The sequence below is a fragment of the Lipotes vexillifer genome, unplaced genomic scaffold, assembly GCF_000442215.2.
Source record: "Lipotes vexillifer unplaced genomic scaffold, Lipotes_vexillifer_v1.1 scaffold835, whole genome shotgun sequence".
NCBI lineage: Eukaryota > Metazoa > Chordata > Mammalia > Artiodactyla > Lipotidae > Lipotes > Lipotes vexillifer.
The window spans coordinates 505954-516333 of record NW_006774135.1 but is presented as its reverse complement, the minus strand read 5'-3'; the positions used below and the strand labels follow the sequence as shown (position 1 = coordinate 516333).

General features: G+C 62.2%; 1 protein-coding gene across 1 annotated transcript in view; it reads right to left on the bottom strand.

Annotated features, from left to right (window-relative positions):
• LOC103089666 (ATPase family AAA domain-containing protein 3) overlaps positions 1–9508 on the bottom strand; it is an 18213-nt gene extending 8705 nt beyond the window's left edge. Inside the window, exons 1-13 of the mRNA XM_007448924.1 lie at positions 9185–9508; positions 5800–5876; positions 5079–5180; positions 4901–4960; positions 4336–4405; positions 3973–4138; positions 3734–3803; positions 3198–3353; positions 2630–2686; positions 2325–2450; positions 2020–2144; positions 885–936; positions 490–560 (exon numbers count right to left, since the gene is read on the bottom strand). Of these exons, the coding sequence (XP_007448986.1) occupies positions 490–560; positions 885–936; positions 2020–2144; positions 2325–2450; positions 2630–2686; positions 3198–3353; positions 3734–3803; positions 3973–4138; positions 4336–4405; positions 4901–4960; positions 5079–5180; positions 5800–5876; positions 9185–9386 (1334 nt within the window). The 5' untranslated portion in view covers positions 9387–9508. The remainder of the gene's footprint in view (positions 1–489; positions 561–884; positions 937–2019; positions 2145–2324; positions 2451–2629; positions 2687–3197; positions 3354–3733; positions 3804–3972; positions 4139–4335; positions 4406–4900; positions 4961–5078; positions 5181–5799; positions 5877–9184) is intronic.
• Between the last annotated feature and the right edge of the window lie 872 nt (positions 9509–10380).

The window sequence follows — 10380 nt, the reverse complement described above, 5'->3', positions numbered from 1 at the left end:
TGGGGGGTCTCAGTGGGGGTAGGGTCTCCACCGGCAGCAGCTGCAGCGGGCAAGGCTAGTGAGTCTGGCGTGGCAGCCACGTGGCTGACCGGCAGGGCTAGATGCCACCAGCAGGCAGGGGTCTGGAGGGGCCTCACCCACCTGGAGGAGCAGGATCAGGGGGCCCAGAAGGGCCAGCCCAGTCCTAGGGCAACCTGCGACCTGGGTCTCCTAGCTGTGGGGTGAGCCCCTGACAACGCATCTCATGGGCAGCCGGAAATGCCCAGGGCCTGAGCCAAGGGCAGTGGCCTATGGACGAGCCTGTGCCCCTCGGCTCTGCCTCAGACCCCAGCACACTGTCTCCGCAGCTCCACAGACGCCCCATGGCGCCCAACGGGCCATCCCACTGCGTCCGGCCACGTGGGTCAGAAGTGAGCCAGCTCAGTCGGCCCCCCCGCAGCAGCCGCGTGAGCTGAGGCAGTGCCACGGCCCCCACACACGGGCTCTCACTTGCTGCTGTGTTGGCCTGTCCGGTGCAGGAACGCGTTCAGGGTGGCCCTGAGGTCCTCACTGATCTTCTCCTGAAAAGAGAAAAGCCCAGCGTCAGGTCCGCACACCGGGGTTCTATAAGCAGCCACGGGGGCGCTAAGGAAACACTCCGCGGGAAGGCGCAGCCCCCGCTCGTCCACAACAAAATGAATCTAAATTCGAAGGCTGAAGCTTGACTCCAAAGACGCTGAACTTCCACTTTTCAAACAAAATGGACGAAGAAAGTGCAGCTGAGGAGCAGGTTCCCGGTGACCTTCCCAGGAAGTGCAGACGCCGCGGCCCAGGCCGCCTGCCCTGCCAGCTCCCCACCCGCCCTGCCTGCTCCCCAGGCCAGAGGGCGGCCTCCAGACACTCACAGTCGCTCGCTTCCTGAGAAAGGCATCTGCTTCGTCCACAAAGAGCAGGAGGCTGCAAGGGCAGGGCCATGTGAGGCAGGCAGGGCACAGCCCCGCGGGAACCCCAAACCTTGCGCTGCCCCCACCGGGACCCAGACCTTGGCTGCAGATGGGGGCGTGTCAAGTACCAGTGTCACGAGAAAGTAACTAAAAATAGGCTGGTGACCCCTGGTCTTAAACGTTTTAAAGTCTCCGGGACTGGGCCTCCCTGGTGGCGCAGTAGTTAAGAATCCACCTGCCAATGCAGGGTACACGGGTTCAGGCCCTGGTCCGGGAAGATCCCACATGCCGCAGAGCAACTAAGCCCGTGCGCCACAACCACTGAGCCTGCGCTCTAGAGCCCATGAGCCACAACTACTGAGCCCACGTGCCACAACTACTGAAGCCCACGCACCTAGAGCCTGTGCTCCGCAACAAGAGAAGCCACCACACTGAGAAGCCCACACACCGCAACGAAGAGTAGTCCCCGCCCGCTGCAACTAGAGAAAGCCTGCACGCAGCAACCCTAACCCTAACCCTAACACAAACCCAATGCAACCAAAAATAAATAAATAGATAAATAAAATTTAAAGAAAAAGGAAAAAAGAAAAAAGGAATCTGCCTGCCAATGCAGGGGACACGGGTTCGAGCCCTGGTCCAGGAAAGATCCCACATGCCACGGAGCAACTAAGCCCGTGCGCCACAACTACTGAGCCTGGGCTCTAGAGCCTGCGAGCCACCACTACTGAGCCCGTGAGCCACAACTACTGAGCCTGCACCCTACAGCCCACAAGACACAACTACTGAGGCCGTGCACCACAACTACTGAGCCTGCATGCCACAACTACTGAAGCCCACGCGCCTAGAGCCCGTGCTCCGCAACAAGAGAAGCCACCACAATGAGAAGCCTGCGCACCGCAACGAAGAGTAGCCCCCACTCGCTGCAACTAGAGAAAGCCCGCGCACAGCAGCGAAGACCTAACGCAGCCAAAAATAAAATAAAACAAAGTCTCTGGGACCAAGAGGCTCCTGGACCTTGGGGACAGGCTGTGGGGAAAGTCACCAACCCCCCTTCCCAGCAGGAGCCCCAGGGCCACCCAGGAGGCAGCCAGCTCACCCTCGCCGGCTGGTGCTGGCCCAGTCGAAGACCTTGTGCATGGCGGTCACGCCGTCCCGCCCCATGGGGGCCACATCCCCACCCGTCATGATGGCGTAGTCCATGCCTGAGTGCAGCGCGAGTTTCTGGGTGGGAAAGGCACTTTAACGCCTGCTCTGTCTGCCCTCCAGCCCACCGCCCCAATCGTGTGGGGAGACGCCCTTCCTGGAAGAGCTTGGGCAGGGGCCGCCTCCCATGTGTCCCCTGCCCTCGGCACCTCTCCCCAGTAGGTGAGACTCCACAACCCCCAGCTACTGTGCCCTCACCTTGGCAAACAGTGTCTTGCCCGTCCCAGGCGGCCCATACATCAGGATGTTCCGGTACACGCTCCCGTTCTTCCTGGTGTTCCTCGTGGCAATGGCGATGTCCCGCACGCGAGCCTCCAGGCTGGGCTGCCAGGGGACATGAGGTTTGGGGACGCTCTGCCGCTGAGTCCATCCCTCCTGAGTGCCTGGGTCAGTGCGAGAGGCCGCCTCTCCCTGGCTGGGGCTCAGCCAGCAAACCGGACTCCAGGAAGGTCGAGCAGCCCTGCCCAGGCGGGAAGGTCCCAGGGATAGGCAGCCCCACTTACGCTGAGGACGACGCCCTCCAGTGCATCCTGAGGCTTACTGAGGAGCCGCCTGCTGACCTGTGGGGGCACGGGGGGTATCAGGGTCACAGCGGCACCCACGGTGCAGCCACCCCAGAACACGCGTTACCAGCTTTCCTGGAGAAGGCCGGCAGGGGAGACTGTCGGCGACACTGACCTCTAGCGACGGCCCACAGCACTGCCCGTGGGTGCATAGCACCCATGCCAGGCAGGAAGCCTGGCTCCCCTCAAGGAAGGCAGCCGACACAGGGCTGCTTCCAGCAACTTATCTTACGGGTAGATGGCTTGCTGGAGCCCCAGAAGTTTGTATACAACCTCCAGTCCACCCAAGGGGACGGTCATGCCCACTGACCCACAGAGGGACGGAGCGGACTGGCGTGAGGGTCCCCCCAATGCTGACGCCACAGGGCCAGAGGGATAGCATCAAGAAGAAAAAGCCAAATGCAGATCAGTGAGCAGGAGAACAGGGCAGTATCTGGGTAAAAAGGGAAAGGGGTCACGTGTGTGATTCGGCTGTAAGGCCACCCGGACCCAGGAGGCCCGTGGTCACCTGCACAGGGTGCCTCAGTAGCTCCAGCACCGTGATTCGAGAGGTCTCCCGCACCAGGGACGGCTTCCCCAGCCGGGTCTCCATGTAGCGCCCTATGGCCGATGTGGCGTTCTTGGCGGAATAGATGCCAACGGCCAGCAGCGTCAGCCCAGCCACCTGGAACAGGGCAGAGGAGGCAGGTGGCGCCCACCCCATCCCCAGCAGAAGAGAGGGGCTCCCCCACCAGCTCCCTGAGTCTCAGCCGGCCCCACCAGTACCTTTCCAAAGGGCAGGCACTGGTGCACAGACGAAACGGACGCCTGGCACCCCTCCCACACCCTCCTCCCAGCCCCACCAGGGCCAACACTGAGCTGTTCCGAGCGCCCCAAACCCAAAGGCTGCGTCGCTTGTGGCTTTCCAGTGGCAGTGGGGGGCGCGGGGGCAGCGACCACCTCAGCCGTAGGTCTGTGAACGCTCAGAGCGCCAGGCGCCTCTCATGGCCAGCAGAGACCCCGACACATGACAAAGACCGCAAGGACAACGGCAGCATTGTTTACCGTGGCGGTCACTTTGTCCCAGTCTGTCACAAAGGCATGGAATCCTTCACCAAACACGGTGCCAGCCGTCCTGCAGGGCAAGCAGTGGCATGACTGGGAAGGAATCGGGCTGTGCCCGTGCGCCTGGCCCAGGCTCCAAGGTCAGCCCCAAAGGCCACCGCAGAAGGACCGGCCGGGGGAGTAGTGGGGTGCCTGCTCAGGGGAAGGGGCAAGAGGATGCCCACTGGGCACGGCCTCACCTGATGGACTCCAGGATGGTCTGGCGGTGCTCAGCAGCCTTCAGGCGGATCTGCTCGCGGGTGATGTCAGCATTGTCGCGCTCAGCCTTGGCCCGGGCACGCGCCTCGGCCTCCACCCGCAGCATCTCGTTCTTGTGCCGAAGCTCCATCTCCCGCTCCACGGTGGCTGCCCAGGGAGAGCGGGGAGCAGCGCTCAGCCCGAGGCCTGCGGCCCCCCGACCCAGAATGGAGAGCAAGCGCAGGGTACCCCCACCCCCTCTCCCAGGGTCTCCACGCGCCCGCGGCTTCATGCTGTTTGGGAAGCACAGGGCCTGAAGCAAGGCCACGGCCCTCGGCCCGTGAGCTGCCAGGCCAGGGCCCTACCCCGCCGCAGGGCCTCCTGCTTCTGCACGGACTCCTCCTGCTTCCGTAAGTTCTCCTCGTTGAGAAGTTGCTGGATAGGAGCCACAAGGGGAAGGGAAGGGCTTCAGGATTAGGAAACGGTCAACATCACATCAACAAGTTAGCTGCTCTGGCCTCAGAGATGTCCCCGTCGCCCCGGGGGCTCCGACCCCAGGGGACAGTCACCTTGAGGCCTGCAGGCTGCACGGCCCGAGGCAGGAGCCGCGGCCGCCAGCCTAGCTCAGCCTCAGAGCAGCCCTGACCCACAGCTGTCCTCACAAAACAGGCTTTTTGCTGGACTGTTTAATTTAAAAACTAAAATGCCCACAACAGGCTCGACGTTTCAATGCCCCCCACAGACCCGTCACTCAGGGTCCCACCTGGGAGACACTCAGGGTCCCACCCGGGAGACCCTCGGGGCGGTGCAGGCAGATCCCCACCCCTCCAATGCAGTGGTTACTGCCGGGCGGACCTCAGACTCTGGCCCCCACCCGCCCCCAGGGATGCCCACGCCCTTGAGGAAGACAGGCGGCCGGGCAGAGTTCACCTGCTGCTTCAGCTGGTCCTCATAGCGCTGCCGGGACAGCTTGTCCTGGTACTGGGCCCTCTAGGGAGGGAAAGGGCGGTGTGCACACGGCCCGGGCACAGAAGCCACGGTCCAGGGTGGGACTCTGCGGGCGCGGGGCCCGAGGAGCGCCCCGCATGCCCCACCCCCACCGCCTTACGGCCTGGTGCTGCCGCGTCTCCTCACTCAGGGTCTTCCTCCGCTCCTCGGCCTGCACCCGGACCTGCTCGCCCTTCAGCTGCTCCACGGCGGCCTCATACTCCTGCGCGACACACCAGCTGCCCTGAGCCCAGGGCCCGGCCAGGCCTCCCGTGCCGACGCCCCTCCCCTGCGTGGGCTCCAAAGGAGCCGGACAGCCTGTGCAGCCCCTGGGCAGGGATGCAGCCTGGTCTGCACCCCACAGGCCTGTGGGTGCTCAGCTGTAGCCTCACCTAGGCCCGGGAGGACCCAGACCCACAGGCAGAGAGAAGCCAGGAAAACGGACACGGCCAGGCCCCAAAGCAGCCAGATGGTCTCCTGGGGCGCCTGTCATTCCCCCAGCCCCCTACACCGTTTCCGCTGCGCTTACGCCACGTGCTTGCTTTCTGATTCGCTTTACAACAGCCCGTGGTGGAGGGTAGAGCCTGTGCCTTTCCTACGCTCTCTCACTACGTGCTCAGAGTGACGGCAGGAGTCCCCCCTCGGGGAGACCAGACTCCTCACCCACATCTGCCCTTCCAGATAGTTCTGTGCAAAACTCAGGCCACACACCTGTCTTTGATTCCCGCTTCCCGCAAATCCTAGAGGGAGGTGCTGCACCCACCACCCATGTTCTGTCTGTCCGGGGGCCCCTCAGCCTCGGGGCTGCAGCCCACCTCTGCCAGCACCACACCCACACTCACCTTGAGCTTGGCCTGATGTTCTAGCTGAAGCGTCTGTTCCTGCATCTGTGCCAGACTCAGCGCCTCCTTGGCGTGTCCTGCAGCGGGGGCAGGTGTGTGGGCATCAGGACACCGGGCAAGTGTTCACGAGTGCCAGGGGCTGCTCAGGGGCTGCCCACCTCGACCTGAGCACACGCGTGGCCACCCTGGTCAGACCTGCTCAGCCACCCCTCCCTCCAAGGGACACCTGTGTACGCTCCATCCCCAGCGGAAAGCGTGTGTGCGAGGTCTGCCCCCAGGGGACTGTCACACTCCAAAGGGTTCCATCAGAGAGGCTGTCCCCTGCCCGCCTGTTGACAGCAGGAGTGTCAGCATGGTGGTCGTTTCCCCATTAAACAAAAAGCAAGCCTGTGGCTAGAACGTCCTTTATTTTTCCAGTGCGAACATTTTTCCTGAGCCTCTGATACCTGTTACTGATTCACAGACAGGCGAGCACAGGCAGGCAAGAACGTAAGGGGCAAACGAGGATTAAACCAGAAGGAAGGGACTTCCTTGGTGGTCCAGTGGCTAAGACTCCATGCTCCCAGTGCAGGAGTCTAGACCCCTGGTCAGGGAACTAGATCCCACATGTCACAACTACGAGTTCGCATGCCGCAACTAAGACCTGGTGCAGCCAAATAAGTAAATGTTAAAAAAAAACCCCAAAACCCAGAAAGAAGCCGATGCACACAGGCTGACAGCTCTTCACAGGCCACACGTTAGAAACACGTGTGTGTGTGATTGACATCTCCCAGGTGTATTCTCTTCATAAGGGGAATTCACATGTGGAAATATGTCGGTACCCGGTGCTCTCCTTGCTAAAAATGCCTGCACGTCGGGCCTCTCTAATAGATCCGTGATGACACAGTTCTCCTGCGCGCCACGCTTCACTACAAAAACTTTCTAACACATAAAAGCACGGAGAGAAGGTTGGGACCCCATGAGCCCACCTCCCTGATGCTACCACGCTCCCAGGTTGCTGCCCACATGTCCACCCTTCTACCCCCCCCCACCACAATCTGTCTTATTTTTTGAGGCCTTCAAGGTAAGCTGCAGACCCCAGGACCCCAAGCTGCAGCACCTGCGTCACTGACTACAGCGTAACCCCTGGGGCTCGCTGGCTCCAAGCATGTGTTAGGCATGTGGTGGAAGCTCTAGGGCTGAGGTAGGCTGGGGCTTGTGGTTTGGCTTCAGAGTTTGGGGAGGACCTGCAGCTGGCCTGCTTACTCACGCCGTGGCCTTTGGCAGGTAGGCTGACTGCTCCAAGCACCTTGCCTGCCAATGGAGCAGGGAGCTCCCTCCCCCGACCCGTGGAGTGAGGTGGAGAAAGCACGTGAATCGCTCAGTGCAGGCACCCGCGAGCCCCCCTAATCACAAGCTACGACCTCAGTGCTGACAATGATGACTGTCACCTCGAAGTCGTCCTGCACCAAGAGATGTGCGAGCTGCCACGTTAACTGCACCCACCACAGGCAGGCACCCTGTACGTGCGTGGAGCACACAGCTCAAGGCCAAATGTGCTGCTCTGGCGTCCAAGGAGGGCCTGGGAAACCTGGGGAACTGGGCAGCATCAGGCTGGGCCCCGAAGGACACAGACGGTGGTCAGGCTGTAAGAAGCAGCTGGGGACGTCTCTGGTTTGCGTGGAGAGAGCAGTGAGGTGAACAAGAGCGGGTACAGGCCAACCAGGGCAGGCACTCTGGCTGTGAACTGGGAGCATCTCCAGACGAGAGGCCTGCAGAGGGGCTAAGGACACAAGGGGCTCAGGCACCCTGGGAAGGAGGGTTTGGGGACAGAAGGGGTGACAGCCCAGCGTGAAACCTCCCCCATCGGCCAGCAGAAAGGATGGCAGGGACAAAAATGAAAAAGAGTCCACACTTGAGACAGTATCACCAGATGTGGAGGCCAGTGGGGTGGATCATGCCTCTAGGTGGTGGTAGCTGGGGACTCTGCAGGAGATGCTGCTTGGTGGGGAAATGGGGGAGCAGAGGCCAAGGCTCTGGGGACCCAGGTGGAGGATGTCCTGGGGCAAGAGCTCTGGGGCAGCCAGTGCAGGAGACCTGGGAGCAATTCACAGGCAGGAGACGGGAAGTCGCTGCTACCCTCAGACACACCCAAGGCTATTCACACCGGCCTGTACAACTGTGTGGGTTTCAGAGGCCAAGAGTCGGCCTTCACATTCCAAAAGGAGACAAACTTGAAATTCTGGGCACGGTGAATGGGCCAACCCCCCACCAACAAACCTAAGAAATTAGGTCTCGTGTCAGAAGTCTGTCATCATCTGAGGTTTCTTGAAGCCCAACCATTGTCTCTTAAGCTCCTCTGCAAGCCTCTCTTCAATCATCAAGTGATAACTGAAATTACCTTACAAACCTAATACATCTAATATACTTAATATGCTCTCTGAAAAGGGGAGTGTTCCAGCTAGGCCTAAGGAAACAGGCTGTTCTGGGCCCAGGCCCAAATATCCACATGTTTTGAATGTCCCTCCCAGGATCTGAGTACCAGAAAGGCTGGAGACCTTTGCCCAGGATGTTCTCGTGGCCCCAGCGGGAAGGCGGGGACTGAACCACAAAGTGCCAGGCCACCCCCTCCTCAGACAGGAAGGCTGTGCTCACCTCTGCTCACAACAAGACTGCTCTATAACTTCTTCTTTGAGAATAGAGCACCTCTGCTTAAAAGTTTAAGAGCTACTGTATTCTTGGAGCTATTATCTACTCAACATGTACTATATTCCAGGCCCTTAATCTTGATCTTGACACAAACTGTTAAAGCCACAGGAAAAAAGAAGGTTGTGAAAAAACCCATGGGCTTAGTGAAGGTACACTCACCGCTGATGTCTTGAGGGCCTGGGTCAGGAAGGTCATCAGCTGGCCCAGGGCTGCTTGATCTGTTGCTTTATAGACCTCGCCTACCTGAACGCTAGCCTTTTCCAATGATAAATGCAAATCTACTTTATTTTCATTAAGACCAACGACCCTCAAACACGTTTCCCTTCTTAAGCGGAAAACTGCCAAGCAACCACCACGGACGGATCCCCTACCTGGCCACCCTTGGCCGTTCCACGTGGAGACGGCAAGAGGCGGTAACTGGAGACCAGGATGCAGCCCTGCCAGCTGCTGCCTGTACCCTCTGAGTCCCCTCGGCACCGGTTTCCCCACTTGAAGGACGCGTAGCAACTGGGAAGATGCCAGAGGATCAGGGGATCCCGAACCTACCTGCACGCAGGGTGGCTCCGGCTGGCTTACCGCTGGAGACCGGTTTCCCCCCGACGGCCACTCGCCGCTCGATCCCTCAGACCACTAAGGGCCACCGTGCCCCCGAGCCCGCCGCCCGGCCGCCCTCCCCGCGCCCAACCCCCGCACTCACGCGAGTGCTCCAGCTCGCGTGCCGCCTTGGCTGCGCGCTCCAGGCCCGTCGGGTCGAAGTTGCTCCATTTGTCCTTGGGCGCAGGCCGGTCCCCCGCGCCGCGGTCCCCGCCGCCCTCGGCCCCGGGCTGCATGGGCGGCAGCGGAAGCTGCGGCCCCGCGCCTTCCCCCCTGGGGCCCTTGATGCCGAAGAGCCACGACATGGCTCGCGAGCTCCACGCGGCGCCGCCGCCGCCGCCGCCGCCGCCGCCGGAACCCGGAGCCGTGCGGACGCGCGCGGCGCAGAGCACGGTCCACGCGCCGCGAGCCGGCGGCAGAGACTGCGCAGGCGCGGCGGCGGCCCTTCCTCCAGGGCGACGGATGCGCGTGAGGTCCACGTACCCCCGCGCGGCCCTAGGATTGGCTGCGAGGACCGTGACGTCACGGCATCGCTGCAGCGATTGCAGGAGCTGGCTCGGTGGGGGGGGCGGGTAGGCCGTCAGGGGGCGGGGCGAGGTGCCAGGTGACCGGGGTTGGTCAGGGACGAAATTGAGGGTCTGGGCGCGTGCGCGCCGTTGGGTTCGTCATTTCCGCGTGGCAACGACACTGGCCCCGTTGCTATGGGCGCCCACAGAGTTCCGGCACCCGGGGCCGCAGAGATGCCAGTACTGGAGCCTAGGCCACTTGATGCGCGGCGTCCCGACCGAGGGAGAGGCTTACGAGAGGAGGAGTGTGGGAGGCGGCCGATAGGCGGGAGGACCCCGACCGGGGTTGGTCAGGGACGAAATTGAGGGTCTGGGCGCGTGCGCGCCGTTGGGTTCGTCATTTCCGCGTGGCAACGACACTGGCCCCGTTGCTATGGGCGCCCACAGAGTTCCGGCACCCGGGGCCGCAGAGATGCCAGTACTGGAGCCTAGGCCACTTGATGCGCGGCGTCCCGACCGAGGGAGAGGCTTACGAGAGGAGGAGTGTGGGAGGCGGCCGATAGGCGGGGGAGGACCCCGCCCGGGGCGGGCCCGGGGTCGGGGGTCCGGGGACCGGGCCCGAGAGTAGGCGCCGGCGCCGCGGGCTGAGCGGCCCCCTCGGACAGCGGAGCACGGGCCGGCCGTATCCAGCGCAGGGCGGACCGCCCTACGGGCCGACCGTGTCCGGCGCGTGGCAAGCCGGCCCGGTGCTTAGTGGGTCTCGGTGCTAGCGCATACAGTCAGTCCTACGGAG